This window comes from Lepus europaeus, chromosome 2 (genome assembly GCF_033115175.1).
Source record: "Lepus europaeus isolate LE1 chromosome 2, mLepTim1.pri, whole genome shotgun sequence".
Classification (NCBI taxonomy): Eukaryota; Metazoa; Chordata; class Mammalia; order Lagomorpha; family Leporidae; genus Lepus; species Lepus europaeus.
The window spans coordinates 139,148,482-139,173,575 of record NC_084828.1 but is presented as its reverse complement, the minus strand read 5'-3'; the positions used below and the strand labels follow the sequence as shown (position 1 = coordinate 139,173,575).

Genomic DNA, 25,094 nt, shown 5'->3' with positions numbered 1-25,094 from the left:
ATATTAGAGTGCCCATTAAAGAGTCCTGACTTCTCCGCTTCTAATACAGCTCCCTGCTAATGGCCCTCGAAAGATGTGGATGACAGCAAATACAGCCCTGACCCAGGGCTGGCTGTCAACAGGCATTTAGGGAGTGAACCAGCAGATGGAAGATCTCCATTTTGCCCTCTATCATTCTGCTTTTCAAATAAATAGATTTGTTTTTGTTAAAGAACTTACAAAATCAGTTATATCTTACATTTCTATTGTAGACATAGCATTTAAACTTAGAATTAAAGGAGCTCTAATTACTCATTCCATAAATCAATTCTTTGTAATGATAGTTAAATTTCATTAGAAATGACAGATTTTTTAAAAGTATAAAATAAAATATTTATTTTCTGGAATTACTATTTTTTTTTTTTTTAGATTTGTTTTACTTGTTTGAAAGGCAGAGTTAGAGAGCAAGAGGAAGAGATAGATAGGGAGAGATCTTCCATTTGCTGGTTCACTCCCCAAACGGCCAGGGCTGGACTATGCCAGAGCCAGGAGCTTCTTCTGTATCTTCCATGTGGGTGACAGAGGTCCAAGGAAAGCTGCTAAACTCTAAGGATTAAATGATACTTTTGGATATTTTCTCTTTTTTTCTTGCATTTTAGCTATCTTGTCTAAATTTTAATTTTTAAAATTCTTATATTTAAGAGAGAATCTGCTGGTTCGCTGGTTCACTCTCAAATTAATGCCTGCAGTGCCCCAGGCTAGACCAAGCCAAAGCCAAGAACTCAGTCCAGGTCCTGCATGTCAAGTGACAGGAACCCAGTTGCTTAAGCTATCCCTGCTATCTCCCAGAGTCTGCATTAGCAGGAAGCTGGAGTCAGAAGCAAAACCAGATATCTTCATTGATGTCTTAACTGGCAGACCAAATGTCTGTCCATAAAATTTAGTACTTACCTTTACCATATAAACTCCATATTGCATTGTGTAGATCTTTTCAGTGTGAAATTTGTTTATATTGTTACTTGAGTAGGTAAGCAAATAGATTTAAAGGAATCTCTAAAAAGCACTTTTCCTCTATTCATTTAAGCTATTTCTGAAAGATTGTTATAAATACCTTAAAGAGATGAACTTTTATATTATTTATACATAACCTATTGTTTAGTAGTAAGAAAGAATATTTTTTCTGTCCTGTAAGATTCAGTTTACCCAAGTCATATAAGCATCAAATTAAAATTTATAAGTGTTAGCCCTGAGTAAAAACTCTTTAAAATCAGAGCTACACCACTTTTTTTTTTTAAAAGATTTGTTTGTTTATTTGAAAGGCAGAGTTACAGAGAAGCAGAGGCAGAGAGAGAGAGAGAGATCGATCAATCAATCTCCATCATCTGCTGGTTATATTGCAAAGCCAGGAGCCAGGAGCTTCTTCCAGGTCTCCCACATGGGTGCAGGAGTCCAAGGACTTGGGCCATCTTGCACTGCTTTCCTAGGCCATAGCAGAGAGCTGGATCGGAAGTGGAGCAGCGCCCATATTGGATGCCAGTACTGCAGGCAGCGGTTTTACCCGCTGGGCCCTGTCCCAGTCCCCTGTGTCACATATTATATATAATAAATACTGCTACAGTCACTGACTTTCATAATAATGGTAAACTTTGGCTAGTCCCCCCCCCCCTTTTTTTTTTAAGATTTATTTATTTGAGAGAGTCACAGACAGAAAGAGAGACAGAGCTTCCATCTGCTAGTTCACTCCCCAAATGGCTGCAATTACCAGAGCTGAGCCATTCAGGAGTCAGGAGCCAGGAGCTTCTTCTGGATCACCCATGCTAGTGCAGAAGCCCAAGGACTTGGGCCATCCTCTACTGCTTTCCCAGGCCATAATTAAAGAGCTGAATTGAATAGGGGCAGCTGGGAGATGAACCAGCGCCCATATGGGATTCTGGCGCCACAGGCAGAAGCTTAGCCTACTATGCCACAGTTCCTGGCTATTTGCTTTTAAGAATGATGGCCCTCTATTCAGTAATGTTATGTGTGAACATATAAGAGCTGATGGTATGCTGGATTGAGGATGATTGTTCCCTTCCCTTGTTATCACAGAAATGAAAGATATTTACAAGGTAAGGCCACTGGGACATGGAATATGTGTGAGTATAAGTATATATGTGAGTGGCCTTCAAAGAGTTATGAAAAATTATTCATGGAAAAATTTTTGCATCAAAAATAAATTTATCTTTTAATTCCAGTTCCATGAAATTGTTTTCAATTATTATTTTAAAAGATTTATTTGTTTATTTAAAAGAGTTAGGGAGAGCCAGAGAGATCTTCCATCCACTGGTTCACTCTCTCCAACTACCTGCCAGCAGCCTTGTGTGGGCTAAGCCAAAGCCAGGAGCCAGCAACTCCATCCAGGTGTCTCAAATGGATTGCAGGGACCCAGATACTTGGGCTCTCATCTGCTGCCTTCCCAGATCCGTTCTCGGGAAGCTGGGTTAGAAGCAGAGGAGACAGCATGTGAACTGGCATTCCTAGATGGGGTGCAGGCATCCCAAGCTGCAGTTTAACCTACTGTGTCACAATAGTCGTTCCTAAGTTAATACTTCTGAAAAATTGTTTTCATTGTACATATTTATGGGACACAGTGTGATAATTTGATACATGAATTCATTGAGTGGCAATCAGATTAGTTAACATTTCTATCCTTAAATTTTTTTTAATGTTTGATTAAAATTCAACAATTGCACATTTCTGTGGTGTGAAGTGTGACATTTCAGAAAATGTATACAATGTGTACTGGTCAAAGTAATGAAAACTTCCCTCTCCCGCCGGCGCCATGGCTCACTAGGCTAATCCTCCGCCTTGCGGCGCCGGCACACCGGGTTCTAGTCCCGGTCGGGGCACCGGATTCTGTCCCGGTTGCCCGTCTTCCAGGCCAGCTCTCTGCTGTGGCCAGGGAGTGCAGTGGAGGATGGCCCAAGTGCTTGGGCCCTGCACCCCCTGGGAGACCAGGATAAGCACCTGGCTCCTGCCATCAGAACAGCGCGGTGCGCCGGCCGCAGCGCGCCTACCGCGGCGGCCATTGGAGGGTGAACCAACGGCAAAAAGGAAGACCTTTCTCTCTGTCTTCCTCTACTGTCCACTCTGCCTGTCAAAAATTAAAAAAAAACAAAAAAACCTTCCCTCTCCCTGCTTGGTGCCTTTGAGTTCCTCTCCTCTATCATAAAATACATAATAGGCTATTGTGAACTCTAGTTACCCACTGTGCTATAGAACACTGGAACTTACTATGTTTTTGTACCAGTTATCCAACTCTTCTCTATCTTCCTCCTCAACCCTTCCTCCCTCAAGTAATACTCTTTTACATTCATATTGACTTTTTAAAGCTTCCGTATATGACAGAGCATGTGGTATTTGTCTTTCTAAAATTGACTTAGATCACTTAACTTGATGTTCTGTAGTTCCATTCATGTTGCTACAAGTGGTAGGATAACCTTTTTTGTGATTGAATATCAAAAAGACAAAAAAAAAAAAACCAAGATAATAAAAATAACAAGAAACTTTTTACTTTACTTGTTTATTGGAGGGGCAGGAAGAGAGACAGAGAGACAAAGAAGACACGAAGGAGAGAGGGAGTTAGTTGAATGAATATCTGTTTCAAGAGCTTTCATCCGGAAGGAAGAGCCAATGTAAAGGCTCTGAGGCAGGACCATGTGTGTCCAAAGAACAGCAAGGAAACAAGGAGGCCGGTGTGACTAGAGTAGGAGAAGGAAAGGGAAGCAGGAGATGCAGTTGGAGAAGAGAGCTCAGAGGCTGTTGTGAAGATGTGTTTATGGGAAAATGCAATATACCCACTATGCACAGGGAGCAGCATACCTCTTGGATTCTCTGTCATTTGCATTCACACAATAGGCTGAAGCCTGACACCAGGTTTTTTTGACTTTATAGTGGGATACCAAACAGGAAACAGCATGTCAGCATGGTAGCTTCAGATGCATCTTCACGGGGGAGACCTTAAAAAGTCTCTGGCTCTTCTCAGACACCTCATGGGTATACTTAGTTGTATGGGATAAAGTCATGGTTGGGTGTGTTACCCCAGCCAGAAAAGCCTCAAATAAAACAGGAACTATATCTTAAAAAGCCCAACAGTGTGGCTCTCATTACAAACACACTCTTGATTTGAGGGAGCCATCACAAAGAGAAGCTGAGGCCTGTGTTTCTCCAAGCGTTTTTTTTTTTTTTTTTAACTTTTATTTAATGAATATAAATTTCCAGTATACAGCTTATGGATTACAATGGCTTCCCCTTCCCATAATTTCCCTCCCACCCACAAAAAAAAGTGGCTAGTGAGAGAGAGGCAGAGAGAAAGGTCTTCCTTTTGCCATTGGTTCACCCTCCAATGGCCGCCGCGGCTGGCGCGCTGCGGCCGGCGCACCTCGCTGTTCCGAAGGCAGGAGCCAGGTGCTTATCCTGGTCTCCCATGGGGTGCAGGACCCAAGCACTTGGGCCATCCTCCACTGCACTCCCTGGCCATAGCAGAGAGCTGGCCAGGAAGAGGGGCAACCGGGACAGAATCCGGCGCCCCGACCGGGACTAGAACCCGGTGTGCTGGCGCCACTAGGCAGAGGATTAGCCTGTTGAGCCACGGCGCCGGCCGTCTCCAAGCGTTTTATACAGTCTTGGCTATGCATAGCTTCAGAATTTCTGGTCCACTTTAGTCCTGCTAGTCCACATGCAGTTTCCCTACTAGTGGCTGTGTTGTTGTTGTTTTTAACAGTGTTGGACAGAGCTGACCTTTCATACTTCTCTTAACAGTATATTTGCACAAAAACCACTTTAGTAGAAGGTAACCTGAGGTGTAGTGTTCCCATGAAAAGAGCTTGGACCTCCACTAATCTTTTTCTCCTCTGGCAGCTACTAAAAGGTTTTGAGAAGTGGAGGAACACTTGGGTTTTAAAAAGATCATTCCAGTTTCTGTACTGAATGTATTTTAGGGAAGTTAGGCTACAATCTAAGAGACCAGATAGTTATTTCAGTAATCCATGCAAAACAAGATAGTGACTTGAAACTGAAATGAATGTAAGAAGGGTTATATATATTTAAAGAGGATTTATTTATTTACTTTAAAGGCAGAGTTACAGAGAGATCTTCCATCCACTAATTCATTCTGAAGCCAGGAGCTTCTTCCTGGTTTCCCATGTGGGTGCAGGGGTCCAAGCACTTGGGCCATCTTCCACTGCTTTCCCAGGCCATTAGCAGGGAGCATGTTCAGAAGTGGAGCAGCCTGATCTCCAACCAGTGCCCTTACAGGATGCTGACATCACAGGCAGTGGCTTTACCCTAATGCTACAACAGTAACCCCTAAATATATTTTTTTAAGTAGAGCCAAAGGAATTTGCTTTTGCATTGAATGTGGAGTTTAAAAGAAATGTAGGAGTCAAGGATGATTCAAGGACGTTTAGACTGAGTAACTAGAAGGATGGGGTTGCCATCAACTGACATGGGGAAGTCTGCAGGTGCAGTGAATTTGGGGGAGAGATTAGGAGTTCAGTTTGGACAGGTCAGGGCATCTTATTGGAGATGTAAGGTAGCAAAATGCCTATTTTGAACATTTATTTATTTATTTGAAAGTCAGAGTTACACAGAAGGAGAGGCAGAGAGAGAGGTCTTCCGTCTGCTGGTTCACTCCCCATTTGGCCACAACAGCCGGAGCTGAGCTGATCCGCAGCCAGAAGCTTCCTCCGGGTCTCCCATGTGGGTGCAGAGGCCTAAGCATTTGGGCCATCTTCACTGCTTTCCCAGGCTATAGCAGAGAGCTGGATCAGAAGTGGAGCGGCTGGTTCTCGAACCAGTGCCCATATGGGATGCCAGCACTGCAGGCAGCGGCTTTACCCGCTATTCCACAGCAGCAGCCCTGCAAAGTGCCTATTTAAGTTCAGGAGAGGCTTAGAGACACAAATATGTAAGTTTGGGAGTCTTTTACATATGGATGGTATTTAAAGCCCTAAGACTAGATGATAACACTGAAGTGTTGAGTGCAGATACTAAGCCTTGAGGATCTGAAGTGGAGGGAGGGAGGGGGAAGTGGGAGTGTGTGTATTTAGCATCAGTTTGCTTATTTCACATTATTTAAGTTCTCTGGCAAAAAACAAGGTTATTTTTGTCAAGTCATATGTAATTATAAGCTTATTTTCTTTCAATCTTTAGAAACTTTTATACTAAAGTGTTCTTAATTTCTTTCAAATAAAGCTAGAGCTGGTACAAGTGTTAATTATTCAATACTTTAATATTAAAGTATTATTTAGTGTATTATTAAATTTAAAAAATATTATCTGATTTTCTTTCTTCCTTTTCTAGGGATGATTTGGTCAGACATTAAAAGACTCTGGTATGAAGGGTTGGAAGACTTCTTAGAAGAATCCCGTAATCAACTCAGTTTTGTCATGAATTCCCTTTATTTAGCAACTTTTGCCCTCAAAGTGGTTGCTCACAACAAGGTGACTATTTGCTATGTCAATTGATGTCATAAATGAAATTTAATTTGAAAAGACTTAAGATACTTAGCTATATAGCTCAGAATTAATTTGAGCAAATCTTTGTCTATTACATTTTCATTTTAAACTATGTACATAATTTCCCATCTTTCCAATAGTTTAAAGGATGTTCCTTGAAATGATTGTTATCTATTAGGTGGTAGGTTATATTATTACCTATCGCCTGGTTCTTCTTCAGTATAGGTTAATCTCATTTTATCCTCATGAGGATTCTATAACATGGAGGTCCTTATCCCCATTTTGCAAATAAGAAAAATTAAGCTAAGATACTAAACTGATCTTCTGTATATAAAGAGAATTGAAAATGAATCTTGATGTGAATGGAAGGGGAGAGGGAGCGGGAAAGGGGAGGGTTGCGGGTGGGAGGCAAGTTAGGGGAGGGGGGAAGCCATTGTAACCCATAAGCTGTACTTTGGAAATTTATATTCATTAAATAAAAATTTAATAAATGAAAAAAAAAGAAAAATTAAGCTAAGAAATATTAAGTAATTTGTCCAGGATCACACAGTGAGAAATCAAGGCTGGATTTGAGTCCAGGTATATGTAGGCATTTTCTCTCTACCAAATGCCAGTTTCTATTACGAAAGCTAGATTCATTTAGCTCTTTTAACTATACATACTTAAAATGAAAACATACTTTGACTTTATTAGTGTTAGTTATCTTTGTATCATCCAGAAAAAGTTCATCTGAATAGAATTAGTTTTTTTAACATTACAAATCATGATTATTATTTTTAACAACTTGCAAGTGATATAAATTAATTGATTTTCTAATGACAATATTTTTTTCTATTAAGAATTTGACTAAAACCTAGCTTTGTAGGTATTTTATAATTTTACTTGTATTAAAATATAAGCTCCCCTAGCCCAAAAAGGGTAATAGACTTTCTGTTAACTATTTTTGCTTAAACTTTTAGTTTAGAAATCTGGGATGCCACATTTAAGGAACTGAAATAGATAATATTCTCTGGGTTTTTGAAACTAATATATGGATTATAAAAGTGCAAAATAATTATCTTACGTCACTTTATTAAAAAATGAATTGATGAGTAGTATGGAACATGTGTATTCAGTATGCTCAATGACCAGAGTTTAAAATTACTGATATAAAAATCAGTCATGCATAGATAGAGATGATTTGATAAAGTGATTGAGATGTATTGTTTCTTCAGACTGATCTCTTTAGTTCTAGACTTCAAGTGATTGTACAATTTATTATCCAAACCAGGACATTTTGAGACTGAAAGGCAGCACTATTTTGATAATTATATCTATAATTGTGGATTATGTTGGGCATTTGGACATGTGACCACTCCATGTATGGGTACAATAATGCATACTTTTTTTTGGTATTTAGAAGGAAAAACATGAACTTCTGTGTTACATTCTCAAATCCTAAGTCAAAAGACTATTTTAATAGTTAATCAGTTGACAGCACACATATTTAATGGTTTTTGTTGTGGTATTTAAGAAAACTAGCCAATACTTCATTCATGAAAAAGTTAATGACAATTCAAAACATTGCTTAATTTTTTAAAATCTAAGAATTTTTGGGAAAAAAATCTTAAAAATCTAAAAATTTTCTGGGGAAAAATAGGCAAAATTGCCTGATATACATAGAAATGTTTTACTTAGTTAAAACATTAAAAAATTTAAAAAATTCTACTTAAAAAAGGGGAACTCCATAAAGCATAAATAGAGACATAACTAAAGGAGTCATAACTAAAATAGCTTTATTTCAATGGTTAGATTATTTTTTATTTTCCCAAATTAAGATAGCTGTTCACCTGTGGCTTCTTCTTCTTTGCCTTAGTTTCATGATTTTGCTGATCGAAAGGACTGGGATGCATTCCATCCTACGCTGGTGGCAGAAGGGCTTTTTGCATTTGCAAATGTTCTGAGTTATCTTCGTCTCTTTTTTATGTACACGACCAGCTCTATCTTGGGTCCATTACAGGTAAATAATTAAGATTTCTTAAGGGAATATTTTTTAGATGCTGTTAATATTAAAACTTTATATTTGTCCACTGCAACATTATTCTCTCATTATTTTAGACTTTGCTTTTGAAAATAGGTAACAATTAGAAAGACCCAGCATGTTTTGTTTTGTTTGGGGCTCAGTGATAATCCTTTGTTTCAGGTGTTCATGTTTATTAAGCCATGGACCGTGGGCTTTCTTCCATCAGTCCACGAACATGGATGTGTTTAAAATATAATTGTACCTCAGACAGAATAGAGTATTATAAAAATCTGCTTTTTACCAAAATTATTTTCACATTTAAAATTTTAAGTGTTTTAGGTTGTAAGTATAAGGGAGGTCCTGTGCAAACAGAAATCATCATACTTAATGATTTTGAAAATATGTAAACTATATTTTTTAAATGTTCTTTCATTTTTAAAAATAAACATTAGGTTCAATAACTTGCAAATTAGCATTCTTAGAGCAAAAGCATTCATAGAGATCATATAGTGCAGATTTGTACTTTATAATTAAAGAAATTGAGATTTTGAGATGCTGTGTGATTTGTACAAAATGGTATGATTATGTGTGAGGGTCTAAGACCATATGCTAGTCTCTTTTCACCAAAAAAATGTACTCAGCAATTAGTTAAATTTATCTCCACAGAGTTTACTGATTGACTGTTTTTAGAAGGTAGAATCCGCCGGCGCCGCAGCTCACTAGGCTAATCCTCCGCCTTGCGGTGCCGGCACACCGGGTTCTAGTCCCGGTCGGGGCACCGGATTCTGTCCCGGTTGCCCCTCTTCCAGGCCAGCTCTCTGCTGTGGCCAGGGAGTGCAGTGGAGGATGGCCCAAGTGCTTGGGCCCTGCACCTCATGGGAGACCAGGAAAAAGTACCTGGCTCCTGCCATCAGATCAGCGCGGTGCGCAGGCCGCAGCGCGCCAACCACGACAGCCATTGGAGGGTGAACCAACGGCAAAAGGAAGACCTTTCTCTCTGTCTCTCTCTCTCACTGTCCACTCTGCCTGTCAAAAAATAAATAAATAAATAAAATAAACTTAAAAAAAAAAAAAAGGTAGAATCAGCTCTGCTACCTCTACGTTTTGAAAATTTGCACAGAATTTTTCTTGATAAGTCAGTTTACTAGCAATTTAGATTTCTCTTATATCTTTAAAGTAGAGGTATTTTAAATAAAAGACAAAATTACCTTCTCCAAACAAGTATATGAAAAATAAAATGTTAGAAAAAACTGACTTGATTAGGGTTTTATGTTACTCCACAACAGTGTTTCTTGAGTCTTGTGAGTTGATCTGAATTAAGTAAGTTTGGCACACATGTAGGAATTCACAGAGTACATTATCACATTAAAGCTTCTGAGGAAAAACTAAACTTGTTTAACGTTACTGAAAACATCATTGTCTAAATTCATCTAACCTTGCACTTACTGTTCTTCAAATACGGTCAGGTCTATGCATTTCTCCAGAATATAGTATGTGAAACACTGTTTTAAACTATTTTTATTTTGGTTTACATTTGCCACTAGTATTATTCAGGAATATTTTAATCAGAGCCAACAGTATTGTTATATTCATGACAGTGTTTTACATTGATATTTTTAAAACTAAAAATGGACAACCACTAGGTTTATATACTGGAAATTTTTCATAGATTTCTAACTTGTTTTGCAATGATGAGTCAGTTTCTAACTTCTGTCTCTAGCCAAATATGCTCTTCTGCCTGAAGCAACCAAAAAGGAAAAGGGGACAGAAAAATATGAGAGGACTTAAAATGTTTGTGGGAAATGGAATTAAAGACACATTTATTTTTGTGTCTTTGACATCCATGCATGTAAGAGGTCTTCAAAAAGTTCATGGAAAACAAGTATTATGAAAAATGCTATGCATAGATTTCAAATGTTATTTACACCAAAATAAGCTTATCTTGTAATATAATTTTTCCACAAACTTTTTGTTGTACCTTCATATATGAAACAACAGTTGAAAAGAAACTGGAATCAGACAATAAAGAACAGTGGATCTCTAAGGAAGGAGAAAGATTGCTCTAGATTACTGCCTTGTGAGAATTTTTAGTGTATTGTGCAGGATGGGTAAGTGCAGTCAGAACCTGACAAAATTCTGGGTTTAGGAGATAGATCTTAGAGTCCAGTGAGACCAAAAATGCTAGTTTGCACAAAAGAATACTAAAGAGAGGAGAGCAACATAAAGAGAACATTTTGAGTTTTCCTTGGTTATTCACTAGAGTACCAATCATCATATGTACTTGAGGGTGATACCAGGGGCAGGGAAAGAACCATTTGGCAGGATTAATGCAAATAGTACCACAGGACCAGGTTGGTACCTATTCATACCAGGAACATCCTATAATAAACTGGAAAACCCTGCAACACACTGCTCATTGGGTAGAATACTCAGAAGGATCTTTTCTCAGTAGCGAGAATTACTTCTAGACTATAATACTACCCTTGTTCTACCAAACAAATCTCAAAAGCAAGATCTGAAAGGATAAAATAGTTTCCAAGTAACTTAAATGTGTTCACCAAAACCTATCCAATATGACACAGATATAGAATTATCAGATAAGGACACTAAGACAACTATAATTGGTTTAGATATGTTCAGAAAGTTAAGTAGACATACAAGATGTTAAAGAAAAAAGACAAACTTTAAGGGATGAAAATTTAAATGTGTGACACAAAGCATGCATTGGATGCAATAATGACAGAATAGACATTGTAGAAGAATACATTAGTGAGCTTGAAAAGATAACAGCAGAAACTATCCAAAATAAAACAAGGGGAAAAGAATTTTAAGAATGAAAACAAAGTCAGTTAACTTTGGCATAACTTCAGATGGTTTAATACATGTGTTATTGGACTACTTGAAGGAAAGGAAGAACCAAAAATTTTGAAGAAATAATAAGTGAAATTTGAGGAAAACTATGAATCTCCAGATCCAAGAAGTCATAATCCTAAACACAAGAATTATGGGCCGGCACCATGGCTCACTAGGCTAATCCTCCACCTGGGCGCCGGCACCCCGGGTTCTAGTACCGGTCGGGGCGCTGGATTCTGTCCCGGTTACCCCTCTTCCTGTCCAGCTCTCTGCTGTGGCCCGGGAGTGCAGTGGAGGATGGCCCAGGTGCTTGGGCCCTGCACCCGCATGGGAGACTGGGAGGAAGTACCTGGTCCTGGCATCGGATCGGTGCAGTGCACCGGCAGCAACGCGCTGGCCATAGCGGCCACTTGGGGGGGTGAACCAAAGGAAAAAAGAAGACCTTTCTCTCTGTCTCTCTCTAACTCACTAACTCTGCCTGTCTAAAAAAAAAAAAAAAAAAAAGAATTATGAACAGGGGTCAGCGCTGTGGTATGGTGGGTAAGGCTGCAGCCTGCAGTGCTGGCATCTCATATGGACTTTGGTTCTAGTCTTAGCTGCTCCACTTCCGATCCAGCTCTCTGCTATGGCCTGGAGTGCTTGGGCCCCTGCACCTATGTGGGTGACTTGGAGGAGCCTGGCTCCTGGCTTCAGATTGGCCCAGCTACAGCTATTGCAGCCATTTGCAAAGTAAACCAGCAGCTGGTTTACTGTTCCCTCTCTCTCTGCCTGTGCCTCTGCCTATCTGTAACTCTGACTTTCAAATAAATGTTTTGTTTTGTTTTTGACAGGCAGAGTGGACAGTGAGAGAGACAGAGAGAAAGGTCTTCCTTTTCCGTTGGTTCACCCCCAAATGGCCGCTGCAGCTGGCGCACTGCGCTGATCCGGAGCCCAGAGCCACGTGCTTCTCCTGGTCTCCCATGCGGGTGCAGGGCCCAAGCACTTGGGCCATCCTCCACTGCACTCCCGGGCCACAGCAGAGAGCTGGACTGGAAGAGGAGCAGCTGGGACAGAATCTGGCGTCCCTACTGGGACTAGAACCCGGTGTGCCGGCGCCACAGGCGGAGGATTAGCCTATTGAGCCATGGTGCCGTCCTCAAATGTTTTAAAAAAGATAAAAGGGCGCCGGCGCCATGGCGCAATGGGTTAATCCTCCGTCTGTGGTGCCAGCATCCCATATGGGCACCGATTCTAGTCCCAGTTGCTCCTCTTCTGATCCAGCTCTCTACTGTGGCCTGGGAAAGCAGTAGAAGATGGCCCAAGTCCTTGGGCCCCTGCACCAACATGAGAGACCAGGAAGAAGCTCCTGGCTCCTGGCTTTGGATCGGTGCAACTCTGGCCGTTGCGGCCGCCTGGGGTGTGAACCAACTGACGGAAGACCTCTCTCTCTGTCTCTCCCTCTCACTGTCTGTAACTCTAGCTCTCAAATAAATAAATAAAAATATTAAAAAAAAATAAAAGAATCATGAAGAATATCACACCAATGCACATAATATTCAAATTACTCCAAACAAATAAAAAGAGAAAATTAAAAGAAGACCTAACAATTCATAAAAGGTAAGGACACCAGCAGATTTCTTGTCAGAAAAGGCAAATAAGGAGAAAATAGAGCAACATTTTTAAAACACTAAAAGAGAAAAAAAAGAGTTCCATATCTAGTGGAATATTTAAAAACATGGGTAAAATAAGACTTTTCCAGATATACCAAAGCTGGAAGAATGTTTCACCAGAAGACATGCACTGCAAAGAATGCTAAAGGAAGTCCTTCAGGCAGAAAGAATCCAATACCATCTGGAAATACGGAACTAAAAAGAAAATGAACAAAAGAAGGAACAAATACTGATGTATACAAAGAGAAGCTAAATACATAAGTGTTTTGTTATTTAAGTCTTGGAATAAATGTTAAAGAAACACAATTACAGCATATTGGGAGGTTTATAACACACATTATTAAGCAATACATGATTATATTATAAATGAAGACAACTCTTAAATCCATAGCCTTTGCTTCCACCTCCAGAAACTAGAAAAAGAAAACAAACCTTAATCAAAGAAAGCTGAGGAAAGGAAATAATAAATATTATATTGGAATGAACAAACTAGAAAAGAAAAAAAATTGAAAAGCCAGTGAAGGCAAAAACTGACCATTGATTTGTTAAGAAATCAATGCAATTGTTAAACTTCTAGACAAACTTAGGAAAAAAGACACAGTACAGAAATGGGAGAAGTGATAGTTCTCCAAATTCTACAGATATAAAAAAAATTGTAAGGGAAATATTGTGATTAATTTTATGTCAGATCTGACCACATCAATGAACAGACACAGGAAGAAAGAGGTAACTTGGGTAGCTGTCTTTTCTCTGAATGCCAAGAAGACAGACATCTGTTCTCACTGCTTCTATTTGACATTGTTCTGGAGATTATAGCCAATATAATAAGGTAAAAAAAATTGAAAAGCTCCAGATCAAAAAGGAAGAAGCTAATACGTCTTCATTTGTAGGTAGTGTGATCACCTATATAGAAGATCTGATGAAATCTTTTTAAAAATTAGTAATACATGATTTTAGCCAGCACTTTGGCATAGTGGGTAAAGCTGCTGCCTGCAGTCCCGGCATCCCATATGGGCACCCATTCGAGACCTGGCTGCTCCACTTCCGATCCAGCTCTCTGCTATAGCCTGGGAAAGCAGTAGAAGATGGCCTGAGTCCCTGGGCCCCTGCACCCGCATGGGAGACCTGGAAGAAGGTCCTGGCTCCTGACTTCGGATCAGCACAGCTCTGGCCGTTGCAGCCATTTGGGGAGTGAACCAGTGGATGGAAGACCTCTCCTCTCCCTCTCTGCCTCTCCTTCTCTTTGTAACTCTGCCTTTCAAATAAATAATAAATCTTTAAAAAAAAGTAATACATGATTTTAATAAGGTTGTTGGATACTAGATCATTATACAAATAACAGTTGTATATACTATATACTAACAACAATCAGAAATTGAAATTAAAATATTCTGTTATAATAGCATCAAAGAAGCTAGAATACTTGGGATGTATCTGACAGAAGAACATGAAAGACCTGTTTGCATAAAATCAGAGTGCTGCTTGTTGGAATACTCAATGTAATTAAGCTATTGCTTCTCCCTAAATTAATATATAATGTAACACAATTTCAATCAAAATTTTAGCAGACATAAATTAACAAAGTTTGGGCCAGTATTGTGGCGTAGCAGGTAAAGCCACAGCCTGAAACACCAGCATCCGATAAGCAGCAGCAGATTACTCTCAAGTGTTTGGGCTTCTGCCACTTATGTGGGAGACCTGGATGAAATTCATCCTGGTCCAGCTCTGGATGTTGCAGCCATTTGAGGGATGAACCAGCGATGGAAGATCTCTCTCTCTCCCTATCTCTGTAACTCTGATTTCAAATAAATAAGAAACATCTTCATAAAAATAATAGGTTTATTTTAAAATTCATGTGGAATGTGAAGGATTTAGATAAGACAAAAAGAGAAATGTGATGGGTATGTTTAACATAGATTATGGTGATGATTCATTAATATAATATATGCGTGTGTCAACACTTACCAAATTATATACTTTTTAAATTTTTTTAAAGATTTATTTACTTGAAAGAGTTACACAGAGAGAGAAGGATAAGCAGAGAGAGAGAGAGAAGTCTTCCATCCGCTGGCTCACTCCCCAGATGGCTGCAATGGCAGGAGCTGTGCCAATCCAAAGCCAGGAGCCAGGAGCTTCTTCTGGGTCTCCCACATGGGTGCTGGGGCCCAAGGGCTTGGGCCATCTTCCACTACTTTCTCAGGCCATAGCAGAGAGCTGGATCGGAAGTGGAGCAGCCAGGTCCCGAACCAGCGCCCATGTGGGATGCTGGCACTGCAGGTGGCAGCTTTACCCACTATACCACAGCACCGGCCCCCCAAATTATATACTTTAAATATGTGTGGTTTATTATATATAGTTTACCTCCATAAAGCTGTAATTTTTTTAAGGAAGAAGAAAATAAGAGTCAATTTCTGAATTAACATACTGTACTATGTACATGTCACTTTTAAATAAATAATGTAATAAATAATGAGTCAGCAATGTTTATAAAACAACACAGCCCATACTTCAGAAGTATGAAGTAAAATACCAAATATTTGTTGACTGAGCTGTAGTAACCATATTGTTGACTGAACTTATAGGAGAAAATTGCTTCAATTTCTTAGTGAATCATCTATTTGTTTTTCTTAAAACCGTTGAGTCAGAGTCAGGTCTTCACTTTTAAAAAAAAACATTTATTTGAAAGGCAGCGTTACGGACAGGGAGACACACTGAAAGAGAGATAGACCGTCCATCTGCTGGTTCACCCCCCAAATGGCTGCAGTGGCTGGAGCTGAGCCTATCAAAAGCCAGGAGCCAGGAGCAGCTTCTGGGTCTCCCAAGTGAATGCAGGGGCCCTATGACTTGGGCCATCTTCCACTGCTTTCCCAGGCCATAGCAGAGAGCTGGATGGGAAGTGGAGCAGCCAGATCTTGAGCGGGCCATCCATATGGGATGCCTGCACTGCAGGCAGTGTCTTTACATGATACACCACAGCGCCGGCCCCCTTCACTTTTCAGTTGCTGCTATAATTGGGATTTAATGCTTTGTTAGATAGGTTGTTTGCAAATATTTTCTCCCATTCTGTTGGATGTCTTTTCATGCTATTGAGCATTTCCTTTGCTGTCCAGAAGCTTCTGAGTTTGATGCAGTCCCATGTGTTTAGTTTCGATTTTGTTGCCTGTGCTTTGGGGGTCCTATCCAAGAAGTCATCCCTTATTCCAGTGTCTTGGAGTGTTTCCCCTACATTTTCTTTCAGCAACTGCATAGCCGCAGGTTTTAAATTTAGGTCTTTGATCCATCTTGATTGATTTTTGTCTATGGTGAGAGGTATGGATCCAATTTCATTCTTCCACATATATACACCCAGTTTTACCAGCATCATTTGTTGAAGAGTTTATCATTACTCCACTGTATGGTCTGAGCACTTTTGTCAAAAATCAGTTGGATGTATATATGTGGATTAATTTTGGGCTCTCTATTCTGTTCTGTTTGTCTATGTATTGGTTTTTATGTCAGCACCATACTGTTTTAATTACTATAGCTTTGTATTATGCTTTGCAATCAGGTATTGTGATGTCTCCAGTTTAGTTTTTCTTGCTCAGGATTTCTTTAGTGGGTCTTTTGTGATTCTGTATGAATTTTAGGATAAATGGTAAAGAATGCCATTGGTGTTTTTTTTTTTATTAAACTTTTATTTAATGAATATAAATTTCCAAAGTACAGCTTATGGGTTACAATGGCTTCCCCCTCCCAAAACTTCCCTCCCACCCACAACCCTCCCCTTTCCCGCTCCCTCTCCCCTTCCAATCACATCATGATTCATTTTCAATTCTCTTTATATACAAAAGATCAGTTTAGTATATATTAGGTAATGATTTCAACAGTTTGCCCCCATATAGCAACACAAAGTGAAAAAAAAAATACTGTTGGAATACTAGTTATAGCATTAAATAAGAGTGTACAGCACATTAAAGGCAGAGATCCTACATAATATTTTTTAAAAATTAATTTTCTATGCCGTTTCCAATTTAACACCAGGTTTTTTTTTTTTCATTTCCAATTATCTTTATATACAGAAGATTGATTCAGTATATAATTAGTAAAGATCTCATCAGTTTGTACCCACGCAGAAACACAAAGTGTAAAAATACTGTTTCAGTACTAGTTATAGCATCACTGCACATTAGACAACACATTAAGGACAGATCCCACATGGGATGTAAGTACACAGTGACTCCTGTTGCTGACTTAACAATTTGACACTCCTGTTCATGGCGTCAGTAATCATGAGTTGCCAGGGCTATGGAAGCCTTTACGGTTCGCTGACTTTGATCTTATTCCGATAGGGTCACAGTCAAAGTGGAAGTTCTCCCTTCAGAGAAAGGTACCTCCTTCTTTGATGGCCCCGTTCTTTCCACTGGGATCTCACTAACGGAGATCTTTCATTTAGGTCTTCTTCTTTTTTTCTTTTCCATGGTATCTTGGCTTTCCATGCCTACAATACTCTCATGGGCTCTTCAGCCAGGTCTGAATGCCTTAAGGGCTGATTCTGAGGCCAGAGTGTTGTTTAGGACATCTGCCATTCTATGAGTCTGCTGTGTATCCCACTTCCCATGCTGGATCTTTCTCTCCCTTTTTGATTCTATCAGTTAGTATTAGCAGCCATTGGTGTTTTGATAGGGATTGCATTGAATTTGTAAAATGATTTAGGTAGTGCAGACATTTTAATGATGTTGAATCTTCCGATTGATGAGCAAGGAATATCCTTCTACTTTTTTGTGTCTGATTTCTTTCATCAATATTTGATAGTTTTCATTGTAGAGATCTTTCACTTCTTTGGTTAAATTTATTCTAAAAAGTTGATTTTTCTTGTGGCTATTGTGAATGGGATTTCTTTCTCTCAGTTCATCATTGGCATACAAAAAAGAGTAGTTTATTTTGTAACCTACAAATTTACTGAATTGTTTTATCAATTCTAATAGCTTTTTGGTGAAGTGTTTAGATTTTTCCACGTACAGCATCATGTCATCTACAAATGTGGGTAATTTGACTTCCTCTTTTCCAGTTTTCATGCCCTTTCTTTCTCCTCTCTAATTGCTCTTGCTAAAACTTCCAGTACTAAACTTAATAAGCATGGTGAAAGTGGACATCCTTGTCTCATTCCAGAGCTGAGGGGAAATGGTTTCAGTTTCAGTTGGTTTATGATATATAGCCTTCATAATTTTGAGGAATGTTCCTTCTATACCTAATTTGTGGAGGGTTTCATAAATAAAGTATTTCTCAGATTAAGCAAAAACAGAATTCATCACCAGCAGACCAGTCTTACAAGAAATTCTGAAGGGTGTCCTGCATTAGAAGTAAACATCATGAAAACACATGATACCACCAAATTTACTAACAGAGCAGGTAGAATTATTATCGAATCAACAAAATGACAGGTCTTAGTTCTTATCTATCAATACTAACCTTGAATGTAAGTAGATTAAATTGATCAAAAGATTTTTAAAAAATTTGTTTGTTTTAGAGGCATAGTTACAGACAGGGAGAGACAGAGGGAGAGGTCTTCCACCTGCTGTATCACTCCCCAAATGGCTGCAACAGCCCAGGGTGGGCTAATCCAAAACCAGGAGCTAGGAGTTTCTTTTGCGTCTCCCATGTGGGTACAGCAGCCCAAACACTTGGGCCAACTTCCACTGCTTTCCCAGGCAATTAGCAGGGATCTGAATCAGAAGTGGAACAGGTGGGACTCAAAGGCTCTTAAATTTTTTCTAATCTGTTGAGGTGATCACCTGATTTTTGTCATTCGTTCTGTCAATGTGTATCAGATTGATTTTTCCTTACAACCTGGGATGGTTAGTTGTATGAGCTTTTTCAGGCATTGAGTGGTTTGCTGGTATTTTTGTATCTTTGCTCATTAGGGAGATTGCCCTGTAGTTTTCGGGCAGTGTCTTTGTTAGCTGTTTATGTAAGGGTAATGTTGGCATAACAAAATGATTTCGGAAGTGTTTCCTCCCCTTCAAGTTTTGCAAGCATTTGGAAAGAATGGGTAGGATCCCCCAATGAAGTCTGCTTCTGGACTTTGCTTTCTTGGACATTTTCAATTACTGATTTAAATATTAGCTCTGGGTCTGTTCAGACTTTCTGAACATGATTCGGTCTGGGAGGATTTTCTATTTCTAGGAATTTATCCATCTCTTCTAGATAGTCAGTTTGTAGGTGAATGCAGATAGAGTCTTCCCCACTTCTCACCGGGTGAACTCAATTGACTATAGACTATAGCTCCAGCAGTCTCAGTCCCAGAGCTGCAGGACTTGGAGGGTGCTTTATACACATCCCACAGATTGATTATAGTTTATGCTGGGGATTCCCCACTGGCAAGTGCAAGGCTGGATCATGGGATGCAGTTAGGGCCTTCCTCAGGCTCCATGGATGAACATGGGTGTCCCTGGGACTTATAGAACAAACCCGGAACTGCAGTATGCAATGGGGTCCTTACCCAGGTCCCTTGAGGTGGACTCAGATAACTCTGTGGAATATAGCTCCAGCAGTCACAGTCCCAGAGCTGTAGGACTGGGTGGGTATCTTACACAGATCCCAAATGGCCATTGCAGGTTGTACTAGGGATGGTGCAGTAGCAGGCCTGGAGCAGTTAAACACAGGGAGGGCCTCCCCTCTCGCGTGGGGCAGGGTTGCGGGGAGAAACAGGTATCCCCAGGACTTATTGAACCAACAGACACAGTTCTATGGCAGCAAATGCAGTGGGGTCCTTACCCAGGTCTCACAGGGTAAGTGCAGTGTATGCCAAGAATCATACTGACAGCCACCAGCTTGAAGCAGAGGAATGCACATAGGGCCCTGCGGCCCTGCAGTTGCCACAGTGAGTGCGGCTACCCCAGGGATTGTAGCACCAATAGCCACAGTGCCAGAGCTGCAGAAAACAGAATGGATCGCTCCCAGTTCCCACAGGGCATGCGGGGGCGATACTGGGACTTGTACCCTGGCCACCCAGCACCCTTTGCTAATGATACAGAGAGGATTTCCATAGGTCTGGTCCTCGGAGCTGCCCCAAGGAGCAGAGGAGGACATCCCCAGAACACAGAGTAAAAGTGGCTCTGGAGCTTGCTTGTGCCCAGCAATCTCGAAGCTGCAGGTTGGAGAAGGCCCTGGTTTCTTCCCTGGGAAGCACCCTAACTCCAGCTCTGGGGCTTCTGGTAGCAGTGGGGCTGCTTTCTGTCCCCTTAGACAGAATAGAGTTTAACTGTGGCTGTACAGCAGCAGCTTGAGTCTGGTGCTTTGGGCGGTTCCTTTTTTGGAAACAGCAATTGCTCCCGCCCCAGTCTACTTTCTGTATGACTGAATTTAAAGTCAGGATTGCGGAATACTGTAGTTAGGGCTGCTGCTCTGTGGCAGGGTTGAGGACTGGGAGCTTTCTGTGTACCAGATAGAATCCCCCATAGCCAGAGAGCTGTACTCATCCCTTGTTCCTTCCCAAAATAACTTCTTTTTCAGCCATTTCTTTGAATAATTTTTCTGGACCTTTCTCTCTCCCTCCTCCTAGGATTCCCATAGAGCATATGTCAGTCTTTTTGATGGTGTCCATAAATCTCTTAACTGTCTTCATCCTTTTCACTCTATTTTTCTCTTTGCTCCTTTGATTGGATAATTTCAAATGACTTGTGTTTTAATTTTCTGATTTCTCCTTGATTTACAGTCCTATTGAACTTCTCTGTTTAATTTTTTTAGTTAACATAATGTATTTTTCAACTTCCAGATTTCTGTTTGCTGCTGCTTAAGCTTTTCTGTTCCTTTGTCAAAATTCTCCCTTTGCTCATTCATTGTTCTCAGCTCACCAAGCTACTTTATGATGGTTATTTTGAATTCTCTGTCAGATATTTATAATATATATAATTTATAATATATTTCATTTATTTGTGTTTTAGAATCGGTTTATGGAGTTCTACGTTGTTCCTTTGCTTAAATTGTGTTTTCCTGTTGCTTCCTTTTTCTTGCCTCTTTGTGTTGGTATCTGTACAGTAGAAAGAAGCACTACTGCCTCCTTCCTCCGCCTCAGTCTTTCTAGACTGGCCACGTGCAGGAGGACACCCTCTTCAGTCCCTGGCCCTGAGAGCACACCTGCATGCTAACTCAAGACGTCACTTTGTTCTTAGCAGCCTCCAGGCAGTTAGAAACTGTCAAGTTCCATCAGTGGCCCAAGACAGGGATGACAGGAGTCAATCCCTCAGGGACCTCCCAGAGCAGTTGGTACTCTGGGGACATAGTCCAACTCTGCCTTTTTAGGGGAAAGCTGGAAAGTAGGGTTTTCCACCTATTCAGTCTTTGCTGAGCTGGGGAGAACTGTTAAAAGTTCTTGCCCAGAATTTCAAACCTCCTTTAGGCTCTCCCTAGCTACCAGAAGACCAGAGTATAGTGGGTTCTGTCAGTTTTCTGATATACACAAGATACAAACCAGTCCCATGGGGAGCACCTAAAAAAAAAATGGAGGTATTAGATGTGTGGTCCAATTCCATCACCCAGGTAGTCCAATTCCATCACTCCTGGGTGAAGAACTGGAATGAGGATAATTATCTGCTTCCTTTGGGAGCTGGAAAATGGGATTTTAAAGACTGCTTGAATGCTGGTTCTAACAGCTGCTTTTTCCCTGTCACTCTTGAGAGACTAGCATATGCCAGGTTCTTTCAGCTCTCAGAAAGGTGAGTTAGGGGCCAGTCCTTTGTGCATGTAGCATGTAGAGAAGTTAGCACTAAATATGCAGCCCAACTCCTTTCTTTGTAGAAGCTGAGAGCTGGGGCAGGTGGGGGTGCAGGTCCTTCCGATCATTTGGCACTATGCCAGGGTTGGGAATTTGGCAAGAGAGTACCTCCGCTTTTCCTACTGGTTTTAATGTCACTGGTTTTTCACTCAGGATACAGGAGCTTTTAGCTAATTTCTGGGTTTCTCACAAAGGGAATTGATTGATGTGTTGCTATTATGTTGGTGTGTCTGCGAGGGAAGGGCAGTCTAGGACTCCCTATTCTCCCATCTTGATGATTTCACTTCAGAAAGAAACTTTAGAATAAAAAAATCTGCTTCCCAATGTAGTCTTATTAACATGATAGATTTGTATTACATAGTTGTGCTATATTATTCTAAAGTAATTATATAGAAACTTTCTTTTAAAATTTTTCAGTTTTGTAATTAGTAAGGAACTCAAAGCAATCTAGTTATGAAAATAAAAGTAAATGAAGTACAAAAGAACACTATGATAAATTGTTAACTGCTTTAGCAAAAATGCAACTTTTTTCCTTTTCAAGTACAAAACAGACTATGTCAGATAATATGTTTATATGGTTACTGCTGCTGATTGTTTAATTTATTTCTAGTTACTAACAGGTTTCCTTCCAAATCTTTACAGATTTAGAAATGGATGGACTTGACTTTTAACTAATTTTATAACCTGCAATGGGGATACAGATTTCTCCTAGTTTGAAGGACCATAGTTCATCATCCAAATGGAGACATGTTGGAGAATAGAAAAGATGCTTTAAGTATTAAGTTGGGAAAACATGTAAATTAGTACCCTTCCAGGCAAATTAAGGTCTTAGGATTATATTACAGCAAAATATATAAAGTCATCCTATATTCAGCAGGGGGTAGGTTTTTTTTTACTAGTACATGGCATTTTATTATTACATTCATTACATTTGTAATTTATTTTGTAAGCAGACTTGAAGCTCAGAACAGCTTTTGGAAGGTGACATTCTACCATGTGACCCCACTTACTTTCTAGCCATCTCTCACTGTACTCATCTCCTGTTCCTTCCCAAAATAACTTCTTTTTGGGAGGCTAATCTCAGTCACTAATATCACACACATATCCTGTGGTTTCCCAATTCCATGTCATTTTTTATGATATTACCGTGTTTGGAATGTCCTTGCCATATCTTGCTGAAATTTCAAAAACATGGTTTTTTGTTTTATTTGAGAGACAGAGAGACAGAAGCAGACAGAATTCCCATCTGCTGCTCCACTTCCAAATGCCTGTAAGGGTCGTGCTGGGAGTCAGAGCTCAATCCAGATCTCACACGGGGTGGCAGGGACCCAACTACTTGAGCCATCCCTTGTTGCCTCCCAGGGTCTGAATTAGTAGGGAGATGGAGCGTTGTTAGGAAAGAAGTGACATCAGAATGTAGCCGTGAAGGATGAATGGAAAGGAGAATGTAGTATGTTTCAGGGAGAGAGACCATGTGCCAGCTGCAGTGTCCCATCTGCTAAAAAGTCTGTGCCTACACTCCACTCTCAAGTAAATGAATATACCATAGAAATTAATACGTTGAACCTCTAATGAGCACTTCCTTTATCATTTAAATTCGTCTTAAACTGTAAGGTTATGTTGTTTCTACTAAATTAAAAATTTCCTGAGGATGGGGAGTATATCTTAATTTTCTCATCTTTACTTTAGGCATTGCTTTGCCATAGTAATCACCTAATGTTTGTCAGTTGAATTGAAAAACTGGTTTGAATGGGGCAGAGTCAAGATAACTGCTGAGTGTGTAAGAAATAGGGCTATATTCTAGTTGTTACAGCTGCTTATTCAAAATAATAACAGCAACTAACATTTATTTAGCATTTTGTGTGGACCAGACACTGTGCTAAGTGTGTTCTACTTATTTAGTATTCATTGTTTTATTATTTACATTTTGCATATGAAGAATCTAAGGTTTTGAAAGGTTGAGTAGTTCATAGAACTAGCAAGTGGAAGAGTCAAAGTTTCAGCAGAGTTTGCCTGCCTCCAGAGACCAACCTGGAGTTCATTCTGTTGCTTTTGTGAGGGATGTCAGCTAATCCATTTCCTCAGACATCAGAATCACGGTTGGGCATAAATCAAAATGTTTCATATTTTAAAGAAAAAAAGGCATGAAGAGAAAATCTAATCATGATAATAGCAATGGTAACAGAGAACATTTATTGAGCTCTTGTTATGTGCCAAGTACTGTTTTAAGATCTCCATTTACATTTATCACCTCATTTGATCCATACATCTATTCTAAGAAGCAGACTCTTATTTCCATTTTACAGAGGAAGAAACTGAGGCATAGAGACATTAAGTAACTTGCACAAAGTCATGTATCTTGGTAAGTAGCAGAACGGGATTTCCAGCTCAGGTGATTTGGCTCTAGAGTTAGTGATCTTAACCACTGAGCTAAGTTGCTTCTCAATGTTTTCTTTCCACAGAGTAATAGGATTCCCTCATTAATTTTTTTTTTTTTGACAGGCAGAGTGGACAGTGAGAGAGAGAGACAGGGAGAAAGGTCTTCTTTTGCCATTGGTTCACCCTCCAATGGCCACTGAGGCTGGTGTACCGCACTGATCCGGCAGGAGCCAGGTGCTTCTCCTGGTCTCCCATGGGGTGCAGGGCCCACGCTCTTGGGCCATCCTCCATTGCACTCCTGGGCCACAGCAGAGAGCTGGCCTGGAAGAGGGGCAACCGGGACAGAATCCAGCGCCCCAGCCGGGACTAGAACCTGGTGTGCCGGCACCGCAGGCGGAGAATTAGCCTAGTGAGTCGCTGCACCGGCCCCCTCATTAATTTTTATTGTACAGTCACTTCTGTTAGCAGACTTTAAGAATTTACAGATTAAAAAAACATTCTTCCTGGTTTAGCAACAGGTTTGAAATGACTTAAACAACCTTTAACACTGGTAGCTGTGTGATTAGTCAGGAAAAAGAAGACATGAACACATAACTCTCCCTTTTTTCCCACCTGGTCCCAAATGCGTCCTCTGTTAGTGCTTATAGCTTGGAACAGAAGATTTGCTATTAATGGTTCCTCATGCTGCAAGATCCTGTTGTATGTATCTTTGATTACTTCCCATTTGTAAGAGGAAGATTTGGAATCCAGGTATGAGCCCACTGGTCTGCCAGTTACAGCCTACTTGTTCCTTAAGACATTTATTGAGTGCTTGAAAGGTACCAGACACTGGGCATAGTACTAGCCAAGAACAAAGGTTAGGCTGTGCCCGTGGTTCAGAATTTTATTATCATTCTCACCCTTGTTCACAAGTTAAAGAGAATAACAAAGTTTTGAAAACTGGTACCCGAAGAGAGACAGGCATGTTTTATCTTCCATTGGCT

At 40.1% G+C, this 25,094-nt stretch overlaps 1 protein-coding gene across 7 annotated transcripts in view; it reads left to right on the top strand.

Moving 5' to 3' along the window:
* TRPC1 (transient receptor potential cation channel subfamily C member 1) overlaps positions 1 to 25,094 on the top strand; it is a 92,386-nt gene that overhangs the window by 55,244 nt on the left and 12,048 nt on the right. For all 7 annotated transcript variants that reach the window (XM_062213647.1, XM_062213654.1, XM_062213640.1 and 4 more), the window contains 2 exons: positions 6,322 to 6,461; positions 8,332 to 8,475. In XM_062213647.1, the coding sequence (XP_062069631.1) occupies positions 6,322 to 6,461; positions 8,332 to 8,475 (284 nt within the window). The remainder of the gene's footprint in view (positions 1 to 6,321; positions 6,462 to 8,331; positions 8,476 to 25,094) is intronic.